Below are 27193 nucleotides of genomic sequence, written 5' to 3' on the forward strand. Positions count from 1 at the left end.
AATAGCCTTAAAAAAGTTGTAAGTGGGTTTTCAACTCGGAATCCTCTAGATTTTCAAGAAAAATGGCAATGAGTTTAATTTCAGCTGGAAGAAGAAATCTCTCTCTTTCTCAAGTTCGTGACGTATGACTTAATCTTTCTTATAAGTGATATAGTATTACCTTTTTAAAATCTTTGCCCAGATATTTCCAAGATTATAAGAAAACGAAAGTTTAGGGACTTAATATCAGAAATAATTGATTTCGTGTAACTCGGCTAAAAAAATCTGCTTTAATCCCCTGATTGTACCAAGAAGTGCAATAGTCACTGATAGTGTCATTGCACGCTTCGGTTATTTTTTATTGTCTTCATGGTCCAGTGATATTTACTCTTAACTTGATGCTTATTTATTTACCTGCTACTATTTTGCTATTAATTGTTTTTTTCTGAAATTAAGTTTCAACAAACACTTTTTTCTTTTATTCATTAAAAGGCAAGCATCATATTCAGAAAGATAAGTAAATGAAAAAGCACTTTCAAAAGAGGTATTACAAAATCAAATATAATAATGGTGGGAAGTGATTTGTTTAATTAAAAATATATTTGAGTCTAAATTTTGAATATGGTATTGATAAATATAGGGGAGAAACGTCTTCAGTGTATATGGTCAAGTTTTAGGAAAAACACAATTGTAAGGTTATACGGTAAGAAAAATTAGCAAGTTCAGAAAAATAAAATAAAGTTGATTAAATACAGAAATGCTTTGATTACTTTTACATTTAGAAGAAAGCTTTTAGACTTTGAATATTTTGAAAATGAAGTTTTTCTTCGTTGGAATTGCTAAAATTGCTTCTATACTAAATAAATAATCCCAAGAAACTGAAGTGGTAAGATATTATCTGATTAAAAAACTTCATTCGCTCCCAAAATACATAAAAATATAATAAATAACCGTTGATATGCTTCAAGAGATTTAAAAATAAGCGTCAGTTTTTAATAATCGTTACTTCTGGCAAGTCATGAAAATGGGGCCCCAATTTTCGAAGCGCTTGAAATATGTCTTCTATTATTCCCCTTTTTTATGTATTTTGGAATCGAATGGATTTTCTTAAATGGAGGTAAATAAATTACTTCTATGCTATTTTCCATGATAAATATAAAATTAAATCTTAAAGATAAAACTACGTCTCTAACCTTAACAATTAACAACACTATCGCTGGAAAAGTGTTTAAAATCAAAACTGTATAGCAAATAATTTATTAAAAGCAAAATTTCAGGTTGAGCAACTCTTTCTTATAACCTGTCGTACGAAAATGAATTGTTTGATTGCCTAAAATTAAAGAAAACTAAAACAACAAATAAAGCTGGACTTCTCACAGAAAAATATTAATTAAGAAGAAAGTAAACTTACTGAATTGAAAGCAGAATTATGATCTCATTAAATAAATCCAAATTAAAAAATCTTTTGTATTTTTTCCAGGTGTCAAGATGTGGTTATGTAGTTATTTGGATGGCATTTTATTTCATGTTAGAACCTGTTCCATTACCGGTGACAGCTCTCATTCCAGTATTTGCCTTCCCATTACTCGGAGTATTGTCAACTACAGAGGCTTGCGCTCCCTACATGAAAGTCAGTTCCTCTTTTAAAATATATGATTATACCGATTCAAAAAAAACATTTTTATCGTAGAAAATATTGAGTGAAAACGGTCATCGTGGTTTTGAGTTTTAAAAAAAATTGTTTTTAAAATTGTCTTTCAAAACTCGTAAAAAATTTATTCGAAAATTTATATTTTTACATACCTTGGAGAAGCATTTAGGTAATACTAATGGCTTTTTCTCTAATTTTTATTTTGAAATTTTTCAAAACAAATTACAAACTGATAAGATCTTATATCTTTTATCTTGCCCTGAACAATTCCGAATCAGAAAGAGAACGTTCCTAAATACTTAGCTAGTTTTAAATTAGGTTCATAAAATTATAGGAGCAGGTAAGTATTTTTCAAGAATAGTTTTAGAACATTTTATCCATTAATTTTTTACATAGTTGTTTTTCTTACTTTTTTTTTCCTTTTATAAAAACTAGTGAGTTAGTGTCGAGGTAGTAATTAGTAAAAAAGGTAAAGATTTATAAGTTTTTTTTTTAAAAAATTGGTTCATTTTAATTTATTTCTTATCGTACTCTTAAATACAAGTTTAATCTTGATTTAATTTTTATTATAATTTTTTGATAATTCAGTTTAACGATAAAAAAGAATTAATTAGTTGAAACTTTACACCATTCGGTTTTATAAACATCAATTTCATATATTAGGGAAGAAACGTATAAAAGTGTAAAAGAGCGAATTTTCCTCCCAATTTTCCCAACTATATTGGTTCTAGATCAACTCCTCTAAGTAAAAAGAAAATGAAAAAAAAAAATTAAAAAGATTAAATTCAGACTTTAAGAATGACCTTGTTTCAAGAAGTGTCTTGGAAAATCGAATTGAATAAAATTTCAGTTTTGACTTTAAAACGCACTCTTAAGAAATACTAAATTTAACCCTATGATTGCTAACTGCTTTAATTTGAAGCAACCGTTGGGGATTGAAAACCTTTTTCTTTCGTTATATTGATTTTGTCGGAGGAGCATGAAAGGATTATAATACAGCATACAATTCAAATATTATTACTACCTTATCCACAACAAAATTGATCCAAACATTTTTTCTTTATTTTCAAAGAATATTATTTATTCATCAACGGGAAGGTTTTACAATTTTTATGCATTTCAGTGACCAGCTTACATCGATGACTAAAACGGTATGCAGAAATGTGTTCCTACCACTCTCATAATTTCTTAAAATTGTCTTGCTGTCGGACAAGGTTTTAGTGGTCTTCCTCTTCGTGTAACTCAAATGCTGGTTAGTTCCATAAAAAAAGTTCTCCGTGAAAGCTAGTTTGTTCCGATGTTTTATACAGGAATCCTCTTGTGGACATGGACAGTCGCAAACTCAGAATTGCGTCAACATTTTAACGATGGTTATAAAATAAAGCAAAATAAAATAACTCTAAAATTAGTTGGAGTATTTAAGAATAGTTTTCGAAAAAGTTTATAAGCTTATATAGGAGTCGAAAAAAACTAATTTATAATACCTTTAATGCCTTAACTCGGAGTTGTTCAATCATTTTATAAAAAATAATTGTTATCTCCGGTATTTTTTAAGGAAAGTAACTAATTATAGTCCTAAATATTATTAAAAATCGAATAAAAAAATGAAGCAAAATTGAGACCAATGCACAATTAGAAATTGGAATATTTCTTATTATATCAAAAAAGAATTATTTTTATAACAGATACAATTATTAAAAAATAATTTTCGGATTTGCAATTTATAATAAAGTTGGAATAATGAAATAACTTTTCATGTATTTTAAGCAGTTCGTAAATTTTGGTCTCGTTTCCTGAAAAGTTGCAAAGCTAACATAATGGTTGAAAGTAAACATGATAAAAAAAATCATCTTTCTGTATTTGCTTAATTCAAGGAAAATAAAACGATTTTTTTCAACGTATTATCTTATGATTCGTGATCAACGAAAGAAAAAATTGTTTTTATGCTCGCATTATCTCATAGAATAAAAAAAAAGTCTGTTTCAAATTAATTCTGTCATCACCTTATATAGATCTTCTACTTCTTAACAATCAATGAGAAACTGATATTTCGATTTTCTAGAAAGTCTTATGTTGGGTAATTTTCCTATAAATCACTTTTCAAAACGCGTTCATATTTAATCACAAAAAATCTGTTTCATTATCATATTTATTTTACAAATTTTGATAAGCCAAATAATTGATTTGAAAAGTGCAATTTGCCTTTATTTATTTGTAAAAACAATCGTAATTGAATACAAATAATTACGCTCGCACTAAACTGTGGGAAATAGTTTAAAAATACATATAAAGATACATATTTATAAGCACACTGAATTAATTTTTTTACATAAATTTTATGCAAATGATTTTTAAACAATAATTTCTAATAAGTTCTTTCAACAACAGTACGCTTCTAGTATATAATTGATAATATTTAAGTTAATAATTTACTTGAATATAGTTTTTCGCATTGACGAGATAAAACGAATTTGTTTAATCATTTCTTAATTTATTTGCGAAAAAAAAATGTTTTGTGTGTCTATAATTAAATTTTTTCAGACATGGCATTTTGCATTGCTTTTATAAAACTTACGATATATATATATATATATATGGGTCATTCTCACAAAAACAGTCATTTTCATGTCCCCAGTATATTTTATTTTTGTTTTACAGCTCACGAAAAAAAAAATTCAGGGAAAGTGTCCTTCAGAATGCAAGCTAACAAAAGAATAAAAATAAAATTATCAATTTTTATTTTTTATTTTATGTATTTTATGTAATTAAAATATACCAATATGTCATTCCCTCACTTGTCCCCACTGCTGATTTAAAAAAAGAAAAAAATTGTTTCTGAAATAATTTTTTTTTTTTTACAAATTCGTGTTTTTTATTTCAGAGTACTGAAATATAGAATTTAGAAAATCAATTTTAAATTTAATTTCTGATAAAAATATTAACACAGCACTATCTTAAACTTTGTCCCCAGTGTTTCGCGTCATTCCCTCACTACAATGTTCTTATCACCTGCAATCTTCTTAGAATAAAAATATTTTAATAAAAACTTCAGAAGTTAACAACTGGCATCATAGAACAAAATTGCAGTATGTTTCCATCTTCAACTTAAAGAAGCTTTGCTGTGGAATAAATTTGAATGAATCAAACCAGGTAAAATTTTTTACATTTGTCATTCCCTCATGTCATTTTTTAGAGTAAAATAAAATACAACTTCATCGAGAAAGTGGATAATTATATGTTGTTTTCTTGTATGAATATAATTGTATGTGATTGACTTCAGAAATTAATTAGGCCTAACTGTTATTTTTAAATTTTATTGAATTCGTCATTCCCTCACTAGTGTATAAAGTGAGGGAATGATTCAAGATGAGTATATTATTAAATTTTTTTTTGTTCAATCGTGCCAGCCAATTTTATTTCCCAAACCTGTAAAAACTATTAAATATATAAGACTAAATTATAATAAATATTAGATATACTTAGTATGTTATCATTTTCAAACTTTAGGTAGATGTAACTTAGATAAAAACATGTATTAAAATAAAATATCATTCCCTCACTATTAGTGTCATTCCCTCACTTTTTAAATAGTGAAAATAATTAATTTACTTATTAATTAATTTTAAAAATAAATTAAAAAATCAATAAATGCATTAATTAAATTAATTAATTTATTTATTAAATTAATTAATTAATTATTAATTATTATTAATAATTAATTATAAATTAATTATTTAAAAAATTTATTAATTTAAGTATTAAGTATAATTTATAGGATATATACTTTTTTTATAATGCCATTACATATTTCTATTAATATAAAAAGTTTCAGAGCTTTTTATTCACTTTACTTTTTTGGGATTTTATGAACTGAAAAATGAGTTTTCGTGAGAATGACCCATATATATATATATATATATATATATATATATATATATATATATATATATATATATATATATATATATATATATATATATATATATACATATATACAAGGAGTGATCAAATGAAAACGTACGAAACGACGTAAAATCGTAACAGTTAAATATTTGCATGTTCCGCCATGGGAGAACGTAGCGAGACATCTCGGGATGCAATTGGAGTCTCTGACTGGGATCGAAGCATCAGCGGGCGCCCACATGCGCAGGAGAGAGCAGCGGCTCTTATCAAAAGTGGCGTCCAAATGATGCAGCAGTCCGTATGAGGAACAGAAACTCGAGCATAGAAAAACCATTAACGATTATGCGTACTGTGAGACACTCCGACGCCTATTCAGGTCCATCAAGAACAAAATACCGGGACTGCTCACGGAGGGTGTGGTTCTGCTCCTTGATAACGCGCGTCCGCGCGCCTTCAGAGTCACACACATGGAAATGGCCAAGTTCAAGTGGGAGACGCTGAACCATCCACCCTACAGTCCGGACATGTCGCCCTGCGATTTCCATGTGTTTTGTCCAATGAAGAAACGCTTGAAAGGGAAGCGCTTCAACTCGGACGACGTACTCAAGGATGCTGTGAAGAGCTTGGTCTCATCACGGCCACAGGAATTCTGGGAACAAGGAATCCTGCAGCTTGTTCATCAGTGGGATCGTTGTGCTCAGGCCTATGGTGTATATTTTGAATAAAGTCTACATTTGTACCCACCGTGTCGTTTCGTACCTTTTCATTTGATCACCCCTTGTACATATATATATATATATATATATATATATATATATATATATATATATATATATATATATATATATATATATATATATATATATATATATATATATATATATATATATATATATATATATATATATATATATATATATATATATATATATATATATATATATATATATATATATATATATATATATATATATATATATATATATATATATATATATATATATATATATATATATATATATATATATATATATATATATATATATATATATATATATATATATATATATATATATATATATATATATATATATATATATATATATATATATATATATATATATATATATATATATATATATATATATATATATATATATATATATATATATATATATATATATATATATATATATATATATATATATATATATATATATATATATATATATATATATATATATATATATATATATATATATATATATATATATATATATATATATATATATATATATATATATATATATATATATATATATATATATATATATATATATATATATATATATATATATATATATATATATATATATATATATACTACCGGTCAAAAGTTTGCGAAAATTTTAAAATCTACAAAAAAAAGTTCTAAATTCAAATGTTCGTAGAACAGCGAAAAATCATTCAAATTGCATGAAAATTTGATATGTTCTAAAGTGAACCCTCTACAGTTAGTTACATATGATCAAATTGCAATACTTTGTTTTTTGCGAACTGAATCCAGCTTTTCATCATGAGTTGTTTACATGGTGAAAAAAGTTGTTAAGTTTGAACACTTGCCAAACTTGCCAAAAAAAAAATTTGTACTTTCTGTTAATAGAAAATAGTTATTTGAACAGTTCTATGTAAGCCCTCAAAATTTCAAATCGATTTGATTTTTTTTGACGAAGTTATAGAATTTTGAAAAACATGTGTACTTTTCTCGATTTTTAAGCATTCCACATTTGCGGTTCTTTGGTCTATACATCTTCGACCAAAGAACTTTTTAATTTTAATGTTTTCTATATTTTCAAATAATTAATATTGATTATAAAACAAATATTCTTATTTATTATTGTAATTATTGTTACTGCAAAGAATTTATTATGAATATAATTAAAACAATATCTCATAGATGTCACATTTCATCGAAAATTTGTTTGTTCTTGCAAACGATGCTCTGATATTTGAATCGAAGTCAGTTATGGGACATTTTACAACAGGAATGGAACTCTATATCACTTGAAGTGATTAATGGATTATTAGAACGAATGCTATGCATATGTAAGGCTATAATAAAAGCAAAAGGTGGATGGTTCGAGGAATCTAAGATTTAAATGTTGATTTATTTAATTACAAAATACGAATAAGAATACGTTAAATATTTGACCTGTTGTAAATAAAATAGTTTAATAAAAATGCAAATTTTTTATACTATTGTTATTATTTTTTTAGAATTATTTATGCAATTATTGTTATAACTTTTTTTAAAAATTTAATATAAAGTAAAAATATCACAACAAAACTAATACATGTAAGCAATAAATATAAACAATAAATATAAACAATAATGATTACAATAATGAATAAGAGTATTTGTTTTATGATAAATATTAATTATTTGAAAATATAGAAAACATAAAAATTAAAAAGTTCTTTGATAGAAGATGTATAGACCAGAAGACTGCATATGTGGAATGCTCAAAAATCGAGAGAAGTACACATGTTTTTCAAAATTCTATAACTTCGTCAAAAAAAATCGAATCGATTTGAAATTTTGAGGGCTTACATAGAACTGTTCAAATAACTATTTTCTATTAACAGAAAGTACGAAAAATATTTTTTGCAAGTTTGGCAAGTGTTCAAACTTAACAACTTTTTTCACCATAAAAACAATCCGTGATGAAAAGCTGGATTCAGTTCACAAAAAACAAAGTATTGCAATTTGATCATATGTAACTAATGGTAGAGGGTTCACTTTAGAACATATCAAATTTTCATGCCATTTGAATGATTTTTCGCAGTTCTATGAACATTTGAATTTAGACCTTTTCTTTGCAGATTTCAAAATTTTCGCAAACTTTTGACCGGTAGTGTATATATATATATATATAACCATTGCTGAGTGGAAGGATTAAAACAGGTCTAAGGCAGGGAAGGAGGGTGCAAAATTTATTTGTTAATTATTAGACAGAGCAGTCATGAAAATGTGTACACGAAAAGTTGCGCCCCTTAGTTATATGTTAGGGAAATTCTTGCAAAGTAAATCCGTAAAATTTTTCAATTTAGGGAAAGAGGGAAATCTTAGAAATTACTATTGGTTTAAGAAAGAGGTCGAGTGATTCCCACGAAGATTAAAGGAAAAATGTCTTTATTTAAATTTATGCATAGTTGAGCCAAAAATAGATATATATATATATGTCACCGCTCGGATTTGAACCTGAGTCTCCTAATTGGGAGGCGAATGCTCTATTATCCCCTGAGCCACCACGACTCAACTGTAACTATTACTGCTATGCATGAAAAAAAGTTACGACTCAAATGGTAAGTGAGGGGTATCATTTTAAAGTTCGACAGTCATAGAAAATTTTAAAGCGTTAAAATTTTCGAGGTGAATACTTGACCTTAAAATGTCCCTTATCAAGGTAAGAATTTAGCCCCATTTTCTTCGATGAAACTTGACTTTCTATTTCCATTTTTCAAACAAGTTGCAACTAAAAGGGGAATTGCGTGTCACTATTTTAAGGATTGACAATTTAAGAAAAGATCAAGAGAAGTAAACCTTTAAATTTTCTTTTATTTCAGGATACTATAATGATGTATGTAGGCAGCTTAACTTTGGCTGTTGCCGTTGAGCACTGCAACTTGCATAAACGCATAGCTTTGAAAGTATTGCTGCTCATAGGTACTGGACCTCGGTGGTGAGTTGGATGTTATACGTTTGTTTTCGTACAATATATAAAATTTCTGTTATAAGCATTATAAATAGGGAACAAAACAGAATAAAACACGTAAGAAATGAAATTTTGTAGAAATCCAAATTCCAATCAATTCCAAAGAGTTTATCTTGATATCAAATTTTTCATAAGAAATAAATTGATAATTGTTAATTATAAACAAATAACATTTGAAATGGGTTTTTATACCAAATAAACTAAATTCTATGCAATTTTTATTGTTTCCTATTTTATAATAGAAATAAATGAAATGTGCTGCGCAAAGAACACACTCCATATCAACTCTGATGTGTATACAACATATGAGATTAATGTTGTTTTTATAGTATCTTCATAAAAAGAATTTTGGGCAACATAATACATTAATAATAGCATTAATTTGATATAACTTACATGAAATATTTAATTTGGTGAGTTTTAATTTCAGGTTAATGTTAGGTTTCATGGTGACAACTATGTTTCTCTCAATGTGGATCAGTAATACAGCAACCACAGCCATGATGGTGCCTATAGTGGATGCAGTTCTGGATGAATTGGAAAAAGAAGAAAGAAAAACCATGAAATGTGATGCAGCCATAAGCTGTAAGAAAAGTAATTTGCTCTTATTATAAAATTCGTATAGTTTCTATTTGGAAATCTAGTTGTTATATGCCACCATCCTAGAAGTTTGCATTAAATAGTAATAAGTTAATTCTAAAAAGATTAATATTATATGGTTGCATATAAATTCAGAATATGGGATCAGTGGAATTAGATACTAGCTTCTCAATTTATTCATGTATGTGTTTCTGTGACATATAAACAGGCTTGCTTAGTACAGTTTCAAAGAAATATGCCAAATATTATGTTTTATTTTACAACCATTGTTGAACAGCCGACCCAATTTTGGCTTCGTGGAGGACTTTTTGACAGAAATAACCCTCCTTTGCGTTACAGGGAGAGGAAAACCACGCAAACCAACGACGGTTAAAATGACAGCAAGGGGGCTCTAACGCATGATCCGTCAACGATGCGAGCCGGGTGCGGAATTCGTGTCATCCAGCCCCGAGATCCGGTTCATCTCATTTGGAGGCGGACGCTCTACCCTCTGAGCTACCAGAACTCTGTCAAACATTATTATATATAACCGTCTCTGAACAGCCGACCCAATTTTGGATTTAAGACTACTAGTATTCAATTTCGTAACCTTGTAATTTTGAACCCGACCCAGAAAACAAGGGAACTGTTAGGTCAAGTATTGGGAGAAATCTGTCTTCGTGGAGGACTTTTGTTGAAACTAACCCGCATTTGCCGTACATGGAAAGCCAAACTTCGAAAACCTCCCACGGTTAGCCTGATGGCAAGAGGACTCTAACCCGTGATCCGTCTACCACTGAGGATATTTTACATCAGCACTTTGGTCGGTGCGAGTTGGGTGCGGAAATCCTATCTCCCAGCCATCACTGCAATGCGAACCCGGTTCTGCTTATTGGAAGATGAAAGCTCTATCTTCTGAGTCAATACGGCTCTGTCAAACATCATTTAAAAAAATTAAATTACAGAAAGGAGTTATACTCGAATAAAGAAATAATTAATTTTAGAAATGGAAAATTTTTCTCAAAACATATCGCCATTTCACGAATAACAAAATTTACGTATTCAATCGTTATTTATGATAACTTGCGAAGAGAGAAAGAAAGCATGTGAGTGCTAGTTATATTCAATAGATTGAAACGGAAAAAAAGATGGGGGATTTTTGCCAAAGCAGACTTTTAATGGAATTGCCTCGATACGAGTGATCATAACTTTATGTGATTGTAACCAATTTCTAATTTAATACTTTGTGAATATATTCTGTTTTATATTTTAGTGATATCACTTCCATCTAATGCATCATCGTCAACTATTTGGAATGTTGAATTAAATAAGAATCATTATCAAATTAATATGCAACTCTCCAAGTAAGTATCACACAGTTGTTAACGCTTATAATTAGTAAACAAAGATTTTAATGAATATAAAAGTAAAATAATATGAATACATCTCAAATAATAGCAAATAAACAGGTACATGGTTGTTTTAGCACCATGATAAAACACCTTTATCAGTGCTGAAACCAGAATCGGCTACTATAATAAAGCACATTTTCCGTTGTCTTCTGTGTTCCGACATTAAAGAAGGTGATTCTAGTACCGAAACGATCGATCGTATGTCTGTTTATGTAAAATCATTTATCCTTTTTCTTCTTCCTTCATGTTTTACCTTTATTCATAAACGGCACACAATAAATAATTTGTTTTTAAAGAATAATTAGCAATATTTTGGTATTGGTTTAATTTATAGAGGTTGAAGTTTATTTCTCAATTTAGGTTTAATTCTCAGCACTAGATTAGGATTGTATTTGAATATACGTAAAGTATAACTAGCTTCTTTGCCTGACTTAAATGACCTAGTTGAGCTTTTCATGCTGTCGTCTCATCTCCCTTTTCTTTTCTTTGTTTTTTTCTTTCTTTTTTTTTTCCTTTTTTTTTGCATGCATTTAAAACGTAAATAAGAAAAGTCAATGTAATTTTTATAATACTGTCGCCTGTAAAACGAGTTTTATTTTATTCAGATCTATTTCTGGGGGCCCGATTAATGGAAGTTGAAACCCAGCGGAAAGAGTACGGATTAGTCCTCCCCCGCAAAATTGTCCCTGATATTTTGAGTTCTTTTGGAGATTGCATAAAATAAACAAAAAATAATATTAATAATGGTATTAAAGAATTTATTTGTTGCTAAACAATTCAATGAGTGATTTAGAAAAAATAGTAATTCAATAAATAAAATAAATATTTTTCTTATATTTATGTGCACTTATAAGTGATCAATATTAAAATCGAACAGGAAAACTTTAACTTTTAAAAAATATACAACAATTTAATTTCAACAGATTAAATAATTCGGATCGATAAAATTTCAAAAAATTTTAAGTGCCTCAAACAATGAACATAACAAAAACTATGAATGAAAATTTCTTTAATGACAGAATAATACTATTCTTTGAAAAAAGTATTTTGAGAATATTGTAAGTTTATTTTTTATAGAAAGTACCTGAAATAATAAAAAAAAAATTTCTTCGACCTAAATTGTCCACAGCTTCAATAATAATTACGACCAAAATCAAATCGGTTATTAATCCATAAGTTTTGAGATTGAAAAGAAAATTAAATGAATGTAAAATAGATAAGATGATTATAAAGAAAAACGAAGCGAAAATTAAACCCTAAAATAATATATAATCTGCGTGAAAAATATTCCTTCAAATCTTTAAAATCCTTTCAAATTACTTCATCCTCATTTATTTGTTCCAAGTTATGATTACTTTTAAGTTTATTCCCAACTCTAATTGTTTTGCAGTTTTTTATAAGTTACAAAAATGGTCCTGGATTTACATTCTAGGAATATAAAGAAGTTCATTAAATTATAAGGATCGTATTTGTTTTAAATTTATTGGAGTTGTTTTGGGTTTTTAATATACTCAAGTAGATTCTATGGTGCTGCCATCTCTTCAAATTGCTGTTAACTAATTAATCACTTCAGAATTCTTTTTACTAGAAGAAGAAATTTAATTTTCTGTAATCTCATGGTATAAGGCCACCACAATTTAAAATGTTCAATAATCAATTCATAAAACCAATATAAATTTAATTATTGTAAATTTTTCAATAACATTTCGAAACCATACTGAAATTAAAATACCATAGCGCAAAAGAATTTTGATCTATACAAATTCTTTTTTTTTCTTTTTTTTTTTTTTAAGTTCGCAAAATAAATATTTAAGCAAAATTAAAAAAATTACTTCATTACTAAGGAAAAAGTTTTAATAATAAAAAATTCTGTGTTATTAGTCACCTTAACTGAAAAAAAAATTCTGTAATTTACTTTTCTTCACTAATTTTTAGATGCACTGTTGCTATTTTTGCCTATCTTGGGTAAGACTCAGAAATTAAAGACTAAAATTCTGCAACCGATTTCTCTAAAATATATTTTAAACTAGTTCTTTTTTTCTTCTTTTGTTCAAGAAATTAATTTTGCAGAGCATTAGCAACTCTTTCTACAGCTGAATTAAATTAATTTCATATCAAATTTAACTCATCATCAGAAAGTACAGAGAAAGCGATTTCCAAATTTATTTTCTAAAGATGCAACAAAAACCAGGTGTAATCAATCAGATACTTGCCTTTTTTTTCTCGAACCTGTGAAATTTTTCTCTGCAGGAATTTCCTCTGGCTAAAACCATTGCATTATACAGTATCGTATATTGATAACTTAAGGAAATTCGAAAACTTCCGACATGGAATAGCCAAGCTTTCATGAAAATGAAGGCAATTTCTAAAGTATGTTATCTTAAAGTAAAATATCCCTCTTTTTGTTTAGCAATTCCAATTCGAGTCCAGAGAAGGAATTTAGGCGTTTGCGAGATTCTCTTCTTCTAAGTATTGCATATGCAGCTAATTGTGGTGGGACTGGAACAGTTATAGGTTCTGGACCAAACCTTGTTCTAAAAGGTTTAATGGAAGAGTAAGTAAAAAAATCACTAAATTAAAGTTAGCTTTTTTTTAAAAAAAAAATTGGGATAAGTTTCAAATATTTTTGTTTAAAGTATGCCATAACTAAATATACAAATGTAAAATACCTTTTAAAGAATTTTAATTGAAATACGGGATGCAAAAAAAGACAAATAGTTTTTAATATTACTTTATAAAATAAATTAACAAAATGTGACAAATTATAATAAGAGTAGACTTTTACTAATAAATTAGGTTGGTTTCAAAGTGGCTGCAATTTGCAGCGATGAAGAGGCAGAAATGCTTATTCAGATGTACATATTGCTAGATACGATTGCCCGCAGAGTCTGGAGAGATTCCTTTTCACTGATACGAAACTCTTTAACGTCCAACAAGCTCATATAACTCCCCAGAACAATAGGATCAGGTTGGTAGTTGCTCCAGGCACCTAGGAAATTATTGAACATCGCCAAAATCCAAAATCAGTCAAGACTGGAGCAGAATTTGCACAAGCGTGAAAAACATCTTTGGTTTTTGAAGCTGAGGTCGTTGAAATAAATCAAAAAGTGCACCAGCTGGACACTATAGAAGCTGTTGTACTTTATAGAAGCTGTTGTACTTTATACCATGGACCAAAGCTGCAATGCTTCAATGTAAGCTGGGCGCAAGACTCCATACCATCTCACAAGGCACAGAGTGAAAAAAGGTGCAATTCACGTTCCTGATATCATATGAAGAATGGCCATCATATTCGCCAGATCACAATCCCATATATTAAAGTATACGATCCAATTTGGCGCCTAGGGCTAAACCACAAAAAAATTTAGACATATATATATATATATATATATATATATATATATATATATATATATATATATATATATATATATATATATATATATATATATATATATATATATATATATATATATATATATATATAATTAATTACCGTGATAATTTATATCGATGCACGTTACCATGTAAAAGTTTTCTCATAAATAACGGATTAATGTAAACTTTATTTCTTTGCAAAATAGATTAAACACTGTTGTGAAAAGTATGCATGATTTTAGAAACTATTACAAAATTTTGCAAAATTTATTAAAAAATCAATAATACATTTCTGAATCAAAAGGAAATATTCTGTACTTTCAAACCTACCGTTCGGAATATTACTGTACTATAACGGTCTTGTCATGCTCCTTTTTTAAAGAACATTTTTTTTTAAATTCACGATTAGAAACATTTGAAGTACTTTTCATTGTTTTTTAAAAAATAACATGATATTTATTTCAAAGTACATTTGGAGCATGTAGTTTGTTCAGCTCTGATTCAGATCGAATTTTTTTCCTTAGTTAAATTTAATAACATCATGCAATAACTTGTGAGTACAAAATATAATTTAAACTGTTTTTATTGTAAAAGAATGTTTAAACACTGTACTGAAACACGAGTACTTAGTTTCGTATTTTTTTATCGATACTAAAGTTATGTGAATTTTCAAAAGGTTATATCCTGATTCTTCAGAGTTGACATTTGCAACATGGCTACTCTATAATGGTCCTGTTATGGTCATTTGTGTTATAATCTGTTGGATTATTCTCCAGTTTTCATTTGTACCTTGTTGGTAGGTATGTCTCTTAATTTCTCTTAGATATACCTTCTCCATCGATTTTTGGTGTATTTGATACGGTTTCTTATTTTTACTAAATATTACTAAATATTTGATTCTTCTAAATAATTTACATTTTTATCGTGCAATGACAAACCTGTTATAAGAGAAAGGATTTTTTTAATTTTTTTTATTTTACACTAGTAATAATTAATGATCCTTCATAAAATAATATCCTTCATAAAATACGTATTTAAGATTTTTTAATTAGATTTTAAGATAGAATATTTCATCAAAAAGACATAGACTGAAACAGAGGGACAGAATAATATCCAATAAAAATAAAGTATCATACATGTAAGTTAGTTTGTGAAGCTTAACAGTTTGCGTAATTTTTGCATTGTTAAATTTTAATATGGAATATCGAGTGAATTATTTGCTGAATGAAGGTAAAATAAGAAAGCTTTTGAGGAATGGAAAATAAGTAAATTTACTTTTTATTAAATCTACTCGCATATTATAATTAAATTTTTGCATGATTATTCTATAGTATATAGTATTCTATTATTATATGGTATACTACCGTGCAATTGAAAATCAACATAAGTGGTTTAACAACTGATTCCGAGAAAAATTATAAGAAAAAATAATATTATAAAAAAGAGTAATTTTCTTTCTATTGCTATTGCTATAAACGCTACAAAAAAATTTCAAAAAACTAAAGAAAGGGAAAAAATTTAAAAAAAAAACTTTTTTTATGCAATATGCAGCTTATCATACAACGATGCCAATTACAGAAATATCTCAATTTGGATTTTTTTTGTCTCTTATATTGACTTTTAATTTGCAAGGCAATACATGTACTATTTACGGATACTAACCAAATAAGAAACAAATGAATGCGAAGATGATGTGAATTTTATAGCACGCTTTAATTTCTATATGTAATTTTAAGAAGACAATTTAATTTTTCAAAAAAGTATACATTTTATGATTACCATATTTAGTAAGAATTTTACAAATTTTGATATAAAATCCAGCCATGATCTATTAGTAAAAAATGTATAAAATTAAGAATGATTAGCAACCTTGTAAGCAACTTCGTTAAAATAGTATTTTATAGTTTAACAGTTCAAGTGCATTATTTTAAATAAGGAATAAAAATTTTGAAGTTAAAAAACAAAATTTATTTGGGTTAAAACTTATTTTTATTTATTTTTAAGTGCTTACTTAGAGGAATGTAAAAGTTTAATATTATTTTGTTAATATTTTATTCCTTCGTGAAATAAAATTTAAAGTTAAAGTTCCTTCGTGAATTATAATTAACATAAAGTTTGAATTTGCTTTTTGAGTTATCAATATTTATTTGGAATTCGTAATTAAGATTTATTTAAACAAATGTATACTAGTTTTCCGATGTGCAAAATTTATCACTTTTTTCCCCTCAGCTGAGCCTTAAAAACTCATAAATTAATAATAATCGTAATCGTCTTTGTGAAAGAAACTATATTAGGTTGTTCAGAAAGTAATTTATTTTTTTTCTATCAAAGAACTTAACAATATTCAACTTCACATTTAAGTTGAATAGTTATTGTAAATATTTGAAAACTGGTGTAACTAGGCTTGCTTGTGAAAAAGTTTGATTCTACTCAGTGGTTTTCGCTCGGTGTCCTTTCAAATATGGAAAGTTAAAAACAGAATTTTCGGCATATTTTACTCTTTTTCTGTCAAAAAGGTAAAAATGCTGTTAGCAAGAAAAGAATTATCCATTGTGTATAGGAATGATGTAATGGTAATTTCACTCCGGCGAAATTTTGATTAAGATGCACAATGATGTGAAAGATAATGAAGACGCAGTGAAGTCATTAATTGATGCAAAACAATGAATAAAACTGGTGAGATCACTGATTAGAAATTAAAATTTTTTAATTCGACAGTTCAAGATCATCTGCAAAGCCTAAGGTTTATTCAAATCTAGGCATATGGTTTCCTCATGTTCTTACAGAAAGAAATTTGTGACATCGCTTTGACTTTTATGATTTGATTTTCAAACGTCAAGAAAATAGTCAATTTTTGAAATGCGACATCACTGCGGACGAGAAATGGATTGTCTGCAACAATGTTCCGGTCTGTTCATAAAATTTTAGATAAAACCTTAACTTCAAATTAGGGAGGTCTTTCACATTCAGTTTGCACCAACCACAGTTCTGCCGTGAAATTTCCTAAGTGGTAGAGTGATTGTGAGTTTGAGTCCCCTCGATGTCAGGTTAAACGTGGGAGGTTCTCTCCATGTAACGAAAATGTGGGTTAGTTTCATCAAGTCTTCCGCGAAGGCAAATTTCTATCGAATCCTTTATATAAAGGATTCCCTTGTCTTCTGGATTGGGTTCAAACTTACAAGGGTACGGAGTTAAACATTAGTAGTCGTAAGCCCAAAATTTGTGTCGGCCTTTCAACGACGGTTATAAAATAAAATAATGAGGTCAAAAGTTATCTACATCAGTTTTTCCCCCAGCAAAGATAAACATTTTACGCACGTGTAATACCAGAAAGGTAGCAAAAGGTATTGAACAATATATGATTGAATAAAATATTTATTCACTGTAAGAAAACCTCCTTTCATATTCATGGAGAAAAAAAAGCGAAATTTCTTTCTGGACAACCCAATTTAAATGATAAAAAAAATTAGAAATATCAAAGCTTACGTTCAAAATTGTGAGAGTTATAAAATATAACACTATTGTATATTTATGAATGTAACTACACTACTGGCCATTAAAATTGCTACACCAGGAAGGCAACACACCACGAACATGAAATTTGCAGGACGGATATAGTATATCGTGGAGAACAATCATTGGCAGCTTGCAATCATACTGGCCCATCACCTGGAGTAATTGTACGGGATGTCATTGGATACACGTCTCGATCACTTCTTGTTCGCATTGCCGGCACTTTGAACAGCAGCCGTAACACTTCTGATGTGTTAGGGCCAGTTGCTCTGCCTTATCTTCGAGGCCTCCATAACACCAAATTTCAGCAGGACAATGAACTACCGAATGTTGCCCACACTGTCCTGACCTTCATTGTCACAGAGCATGTTCGCCTATTACCCTGACCAGCACGTTCCCCTGATCTCTCACCAACTCAAAACGTCTGGTCAATGGCTGCCAAACGAATGGCATGCCACCACTCATCAATCACTACGATCGATGAATTGTGCCATAATGTTGAAGCTTCATGGTATGCTGTACCCGTCCATGCTATGCAATGTCTGTTCGACTCGATGCCCAGGAGAATAATTGCTGTTATTGCTGCCAGGGGAGGCTGCACTGAGTACTGATTCCACAGGATTTATACATCCAAATATCCTGAAAATTTAATCTCTTGTTCTTCCAACTGTAATGTATGCGCCCAATAAATATCATTCTGTTATTTACATTCCTTCCTGGTGTAGTAATTTTAATGGCGAGTAGTGCGAAAAAGAGTCTTTTGAATATTTTTGAGAATAAAAATTTAAATGGTTTTGCATCTAAGTTATTTTCTTAACTTTTTAGTTCAAAAGAAACAAAAAGAGCTAAGATTTCAGCAGAAAACATTGTTTTGAAAAGTTACAAGGAGCTTGGAAAAATCACGTAAGATCATCATAATCATCATTACTCTTATTATTTTTAAGACAATAAATATTAATATTTATTTTTGTCGAATAATAGTTAAATTTTGCAATATTGAATTATTCTCTCGAATACGTTTTTCATAGAATCCAATCTTGTCAATAGATTCTTTAGAATCAATCATTTTAGTAAAATTCCTGATACACTACAAGCGGGCCTCGTAGGTCGTTATTTCGTTAAAAGGGAATATTTGCTGAATGGGCCCTTCAGTTCACTGCTTTCCTACAGGATCGAATCGCTGATATGAAGACATTGCGGCCAAGGGCGCCGGGAGAGGGATGCAAGGAGGTGCACTTGTACCCCCTGGCTTTTTTAAAAAAAAACAGTTAAGGAGATACAGAAAAACAATTTTGCTACAAAACTTTTTCATTAAAAATATTTTTATTCAAAAACAAACAATGAAGTAATTATTGGCGCATAACAATTAAAAAATTGTTTAATCAAACAAGAATTGCAATCGTCTTGTTTGCTGTCCAAATTTGTTCACAACTTTTTCAATGAATTCTGAGTCATCTTTGATTCTTTTCTTATGCACACTGAGCATGCACAAACTACTTGATCTCTCGTGAGACATTGTAGACCGATTCCATGTTTTGATGCTTCACATTGTACTCGTACTAGAAGTGCGTTCAATAGTGCACATAGTAGCTGAAATAGTAAGGCCAATTTTGACTGCCTCCGCTACAGCTGGATAAAACGGTGTGGCCTCAATAACTAAATCGATGTATTCCAGGAATTCATAAGAATTTTCTCCATTCCTTCACATTTCGTACCACGTTGTAGCTTCAGTAATGAAATTCGGTGAGAGCAGATCTTTATACATAGTATATATATCAACACAATAAATACCAATCTTAAGCGTGCAAAAATACGTTAGTATACGAAATTACTGTTTGTAGTTATTTGTGTTTCAAAGGCAGTAGCTATGTCAGCGCCATCAATACAGTTTCTCGTCGCAAAATTTTCAAGTACAAGAAATTCGTACTTTTATTTTTAAATATCTTGTTAACAATGAGGAAATGTATCTTGAAAAAAATTAACAGATGAAAGTACACGTACACGTTAAGTACACGTAATAACAAAACAAAATATTTTTGTTTGTTTTTTTGTTTGAGGGTTGCACCCCTTTTTATATTATTCAGCCGGCGCCCTTGATTGCAGCTCAGAGCGTGGTTATAATACTATCTCACTCTGTGAGATCCAAAACTAAATTGGTGTGAATGTGTCTTCGGGGGGGGGGGGGAATCTCGGTACACTTGAGTTTGTTTCTCAAAGAAAACTAACTTTCTAAACAAACATGTTTTTGACCCAATGAATTTTTATCAGCATATTTCCATTTTTGGAGAGATAAGAAAAGAAGCGAGTTTCAAATAACACCGAAACAATAACGAAATTACACGTGTCGATCAAAGAAATTGACAAACAGATGCACAGTGCCTAGCAAACTACGAATTTCGAAGTGGCTGCCTTAAAGAGGGAAAGGGTAAAAAGTGCATAATGCAATTCAGTGTCCCGATATCACTCCATTTTTCGTCGCACTTATGGTTAATTAGTTTTTGCAAATAGTAAAAGAAATAAAAAATAAGCTATGTACTATAAAGTCAAAACTAAAGGAGAGTTGGTACTATTTCATTTAGGAGAAACGTAAAAAGTCACCATAGTATTTCTGACACTAATACTTAGGTTTGGTAAAAGGCACTATTGCTCCAGTATTTATAGATACCAAAGATACTAATATAGGTACAAAATATTATATCAATGTAATAACATATTAAAATTGCATTAACACTGTACGGTCTTAAAATAGATACTGTAAAGAGATGCGACCTCTTCGAATGAACTGAATATGAATAGTAGAAAATCGCTCGATTGACTATCGTGAGTTGGCCTTTAGCTAGATTAAGTATACCAAAAAAGGGAATTAAAACAACGCTTTGTAAGTTCGAAGTTTAGTTAATGGATTTTATAGTTATAAAAATATAATTAACTTAACATAGATGTTCTTTATAAGACCTGTCTGCTCGTGTTGTTGAGTCATTTGGAATCGTAATATTATAATATGCATAATATATGTTACATGGAGTTCAGATAATACAAGGAAACTTGCTAAAGAATCATTTTGAGCTAAAAGATTACTTTCTAGAAGTTGCAATTGTAAAATGTCTCATAATTCTAACAGCAGAATTCGCTTATAACGAGCTCCTGAATTATCGAGAATCCGGATTTAACGAAGAGATCAGAAATACATAGTTGGTAGAATCTTAAGTTTATTGAAGCATAGCTCGCTTCCAACTAGCAATATTTTTGTGATAATTTTTACCTCATTCTACCTCTCCAGCTTATCTAATCCCTTCTTTAAAAAATACCTTTTTGATGTTTTCCTGATCGTTGAATTCATTTTTGATGTTGGCAATGTTTTTCGAGTCATGAGACTGATACGTAGAATAGCAAAGAAACCGTTCAAAGCAAATTCCCCAACTTCTTTTGTACTGTCAATAAATAAATAAATAAAGATTATATTTATAATTTAGTTAGTGTAGATGGATTATTGATTTTTTTTCCACAAATTCAATTTTTACGAGCACTCGGTTGGAGCAAGCAAACGTTGTTTACTCGTTATACGTGAGTTCGACTGCATTTTGTTTTACATTCTGCCTAATTGTTCCGGTTGTGTATTTGAAATAATAATGTAATACAATGCATAATATTATTTAGTGTCTTCAATTCCTGTATGAAACTGTAGAGTGTAGTAATATTATACCCTACGAAATGAAATATTCAATTTATTTTAATTGAATTGAATTTATTATTTTGCAGATTTCATGAAACTGCTGTTGCAGTTTTATTCATACTCGTTGTTTTCTTGTGGTTCTTACGTGACCCTCAGTTCTTGAATGGTTGGGCATATTATATTCCATATGGCAAGTAAGTAAAGTCAATATCGTCCAAGTTCTTTTTTTAAAATTATATTTTCAATTCACTTTTAGATTTTTCTTAAGTGTTGTTGTTTTCCCTTAGAAACATTCGTGATGCTACGCCAGTGTTGGGGGTCTGTGTCTTGTTATTTATTATTCCATCAAAGCCGTCACTGACAGAAAGAAGTCCCCCGTTGCTCGTATGGAAAACTGCTCAGAAGAAATTACCTTGGGGTATACTTTTGCTGCTGGGCAGTGGATTTGTTATTGCAGATGCAGCTAAGGTAAAACTTGACGCATGCAGACTGTTTCATAATCACAGTCCTGAATATAATTTTTCAGAAATCTTCTCAAAAATTAAATTGGAAAAAACATTAACAGTAGTAAGTTAATATTTATTTGAGGAAGAAACAGAAATTTGTCGAAGCCTAATATATCACTAACGAGGAGTTCGGCATTGAGAGCATCGAAACATGTTTGAGTGCTTGAGGTAACAGAAGACTGAGGAGAAAATGAAAGACCATTAGTAAAAATACATTTAGTTCAACTGATTTTGGTTTTTTACTTCCATCTTCCTTACTAGTGATTCATTTCGATTTTGTTTCTTCGCTTAATGATATTAATTTGCAGCATGCAATGCTCTTATTTTTATACATTTTTTATTTTGATTAAGATTCTAAAATTGCGAATTAAATTTGATGATTATCAGAAAATCATCCTGCAGTAATAATGCTGATTGTTTTTTTTTAGCTATTCCCCCAAAATATAAAAAATCTTATTCCTAATTCAGAATCCATTTTAACCTTTGCAACATAATAATATTCCAAAGAACAAAACATTTTGAGTATGCTGTCTAAAGTAAGTTTTTAATGTAATGTAATATTTTTTTCTCAAACTGAGGGACTCCATTATGAGTCAACATTTTTCGAAAAAAAAAATCATTTTGTTTATAAAATATTTAATTATTATAATTTCATGTAAGAACATCTTGTTAATATGCTTATGTAATAAGAACAATTACTTGGATTTAAAAAATATTATATTGAATTTGAAAAAAAAAATTAACATAGGAATTTAGAATATGTGACACGATATGAAATAAGAGAAACGTAAATTTAATTGTATCAGAGGTTAACGATAACTTTATATTGTGTAGCAGTTAAAACTGGAAACAGGTTTTATTTCTCTTAAGAATTTTATATTTTCAAAAAAATTCTCTAAATGTATTATCAGTTACATCTGGCAACACCTAATATTTTCTATCATTTCTTTAAATTTTATTTATTCAATTTCCAGCGTTACTTTTGACATGAAATTAAGCGCGAGCTAGCAAAATGAAAAACTGGAGCTAATTAAATTTTTGACAATAATGAATAAAAAATCATTATTTAAAATTATGTAGTTATTAAAAATTAAGAGAAGAGTGCTTAAAATTGCAATGACTTTCTCGGAAATTGAAATTTTGAAAAAACTCTCGTTGCATCTATAATTTCTTTCAGTGCGTCAAATTTCAACTCTGTAGTTGCATCACAACTGGCAGTAAATCAGGGAACATGGTGTTTTTTATTACGCGTTTAAGCGTTCATAATTTTTTTTAGTTAATTTTAACGAACATGTCTTTTTTTGTTCCAAGCTCCTTGTGCATTTTTCTGAACACATTCGTATTTTCAAGCTTCTAAGTCATTAAGATTTTCTGCAGCAAAGTAAAATATAGCGTAACAAATTCACAAAAAATATTTGAAATGGCAATTACTATCAAAATAATTGGAAAATCGAAAAAAAAAACTTAGTTGAAGTCATAAACAAATGCGACTCTTTCAGCATGCCATGTTTCAACTCAGTAATTGCATTCCCACGGCCTGCAGAAGCAGCCCTTATGATATGTTTTCCTACAAGTTTGTTAATAATTATCTTATTATTATTGAATGCTAAATTTTTTTATTCCATTGTACATTTTTCTACATGCCACCGTTATTTCAAATTTCTAAGTAGTTTTAACAATTAAGTACCCAAAATTTGAACATTCTCCAGCAAAATTATTGGGACCATATTTGCCAGGTAGTATGACTATACCCATATTCTAAAGGTCAAGAATCCAAATTCGTCGAATAAAAGACATGTTTATTCAAAAATTAAAATATCGTCTGCTCTAATTGAATAGCATATTTAAGGTAAAAATCATCGAACCCTTAAAATTGAAATCTGATCATTACATAAAAAGTTATTACAGATGTTAGCAGGTTTTTTTTTTAGCTATGTATATGGAAAATATTTTTAACTAGCGGGCTTCGCCCCCTTCTCGCTAACTCTCGCCAACCCCCGAAAATTGCTACGCAATCTTATATGGTTTGCTTCGCAAACCTAGCTATCTTCGCTCGCTACTAACTTAGGTACATTGCAAATACACAAAATTCTAAGAATTCAAAACAATCATTCAAATCCATATAACAACTTTTTTTTAAAAAAAATTGCATCTTTTTAGTAAATACTAAGTCATTAAAATAAATTTGAATTCAAATAAATGACATGTAATTCGCTAAACCTATTAGAAATGTGCTATAGTATAAAATCTTAAAGCGTAACAGCACGACTGAGACTCATTTTTCAATGAATAACTGATAACAATAATAAAACAAATAAATTCACGATATAAATCAAAAATCGTCAAATAAATTCGTAATATATAAATTCGTGAAAAAAGCGCTTTCAACAAAATACTAAAATAAAGATCAATCGACAAAGACTACTCACTTCTGCCTAGCTTAATAGTATGAGTTGGGCGATTTTCTAGCGTTGCCATTCGGGAAGTTGTAATTAGGCTTTTTTTTGTCGCCGTGTAAGAGAAATATATATGTAGATTTTAAAATTTTCAATCATTTTGTAATATGTAATTTTTTTAGCTATTTTGTGACAAATAACTACACTACGAATGAGTATGAAATTTATTAAAACTCTATTATAGTTCGTTCACCAGGAATTGGAACTTGACTCTCCGGACGCAGAGTTTATTTCAGCGCGGGAGTAAGAAGAGAAACATCTCCAAGCTGGAAATTGAGACAATCCTTAATGCGCGCCAAACACAAACAGTGACTTCTTTTTCAGCCACTTACTTTTGCTTTATCATATGCTATTATATCTTTCGTTTCGCTAGCTAATTAAATATGTTTTAAATTTAAAAACTGCTATTCACTCAAAAGTGAGAAATATCAGCAAAAATGGCGCGAAATATCATCAAATTTATGAAATATTTAAAGTTAAAAAATGCAGATAAAGTTTACGAAAAAAATATTTTTGCCATATGATCACCAAATAGCAACCTTGTTCAGAATTGCTCTCTACTTTCTCCCAAAAATAGCGAAATAGTATCGTCGCATACCACGTGATAAAGGCGGAGTCAAGTGCCAACTCTTGGTGAACGAGCTATATCTGATGCGCCATGAAGTAAAAGTAATGTCTTAATTCAAATTGCTATGATAGTTAATTTTTTCTTTCTCTTTAAGCATTCTTCATTTAACTAATTTGAACGTTTTGAACTTTAAAGCAAGTATTAAGAAACGTTGAGGATTCGATTGCGAGAAATTTCTTTAATAATTAGTTATAGTCAAATTGTATTTTGTTGAAAGAAATCTGAGGTGTAATGGAGATTAACAGTATAAAAAATAAAGCTTTATATAGCAAAGCAAATATTACAATAACAATATCGTAAAATTTACCTGACTAAGGAGTAATTGAAGAAACTCTGTATGAAAGAGTTCAACTAACTTAAACCGTCCCAGTGATCTTTCCTCTTTATTTTCTACTTTTTTTTTTCTCAGCCAAGGGGTGATTAGCTTACAATACAGTACGTTTCGTGATCTGGTGCCATTATTTCTGCATTTTTCTCAAGTTAACCATTATCAAAGTAGTTTAGGAACTGTAAAGTCATTTAAAAGTATCAAACAGACTGTTATTATATCATTTCTATTGCCAGTCTATTTCGCTTAAAATATTTACTGTGCTTACTGATTGCTAAAATAATATGAACATTTTTTTAAATTTTTTTTCCAGAAATCTCATCTATCATCCTGGCTGAGTTCGCAGTTATCATATTTAAACGTCTTATCTCCTTCAGCTATCGTAATCATTTTAACATTCATGGCTTCAATTTTGACTGAAGTTATAAGCAATATGTCAATGGCAACTATCATGCTTCCGGTGGTGAGCGAAATGGTGAGCCTATTTTTCTGAATTACATTCTCCTTTTTTTTTCAGTCACTTTTTTTCAACTTCAGATATACACACGATGCAGCCCGTTTTACAGGAAGGATCCAATCATACTCTATTCATTTATCTGCAGATCGTAATTTTGACCTGAACCAGATCGATTGACTACAACGATCAATCTCCAATACAGTATCTCCAAAGGTATTGATTTGTTATAGGAACTTACAGAACGATTTTGATTTCAATTCTAGCAGGGAAATTTCACCACTAAAACTGTAAAGAAAGTAGGACTAGTTGCGCCATCTCTTAGCAATATTCAGAAATACAAAAAAAAATCGCAAGATTTTAAGAAACGCGGAAATAGTGACGAATTCAATTTCAATGATGCAATTCTTCTCTTCATCGCATGGCACGCGATGCCGACAGAGAAGAGGCTAGTAACAGCAAATATGCATACTTGTTTGACGTGATTTTTGAATTCTAAAAATTGGGATAATTATTATTATTAGGATTCAGTGTAATTGTTTAGGAATAATGTATTTGAAACCAATGAAGATTAAATTTTTCTTTCAGGCCGAAGCACTGCATGTCCACCCTCTTTATCTAATGCTTCCGGTGACAATCGGCTGTTCTTTTGCAATGATCTTACCAGTGGGAAATCCATCAAATGCCATTGTATTTGATGCCAGCAGCATGAAAACGTTAGATATGGTAAAAAATTTCAACATATAAAAAACAGAAATTTTTTTTAAATGTTAAACTCCAATTTTTTTTAAAAAATTACAGTACTTAAGTCAACATATTTAGTACAAAGCAATTTTTATAAAAAAATATGTTTACTATACGTACGTATATTTTTCTGGAATGTTAACTTTCTACGATTTATGTATCGTTAAAACTATATCCTTAAGGATATTATAATTTTCATTTTGTATTTTATCA

The 27193-nt window shown here is 29.2% G+C and overlaps 1 protein-coding gene across 3 annotated transcripts in view; it reads left to right on the plus strand.

The window, feature by feature from the left end:
• Nucleotides 1-27193, plus strand: part of LOC107439516 (Na(+)/citrate cotransporter) — a 57843-nt gene that overhangs the window by 26845 nt on the left and 3805 nt on the right. The window contains exons 2-12 of one of the 3 annotated variants that reach the window (XM_016052149.4): nucleotides 1460-1609; nucleotides 9161-9276; nucleotides 9740-9894; nucleotides 11162-11252; nucleotides 13711-13854; nucleotides 15355-15474; nucleotides 19017-19094; nucleotides 21951-22058; nucleotides 22152-22332; nucleotides 26096-26257; nucleotides 26825-26962. In XM_016052149.4, the coding sequence (XP_015907635.1) occupies nucleotides 1460-1609; nucleotides 9161-9276; nucleotides 9740-9894; nucleotides 11162-11252; nucleotides 13711-13854; nucleotides 15355-15474; nucleotides 19017-19094; nucleotides 21951-22058; nucleotides 22152-22332; nucleotides 26096-26257; nucleotides 26825-26962 (1443 nt within the window). Of the gene's footprint in view, nucleotides 1-1459; nucleotides 1610-9160; nucleotides 9277-9739; nucleotides 9904-11161; nucleotides 11253-13710; nucleotides 13855-15354; nucleotides 15475-19016; nucleotides 19095-21950; nucleotides 22059-22151; nucleotides 22333-26095; nucleotides 26258-26824; nucleotides 26963-27193 lie in introns of all 3 variants that reach the window. The other 2 variants (XM_016052148.4, XM_071177426.2) reach the window with 2 other exon arrangements.

Source organism: Parasteatoda tepidariorum, chromosome 2 (genome assembly GCF_982258835.1).
Source record: "Parasteatoda tepidariorum strain Cologne lab strain chromosome 2, Ptep-v5.0, whole genome shotgun sequence".
In the NCBI taxonomy this organism is placed as follows: domain Eukaryota; kingdom Metazoa; phylum Arthropoda; class Arachnida; order Araneae; family Theridiidae; genus Parasteatoda; species Parasteatoda tepidariorum.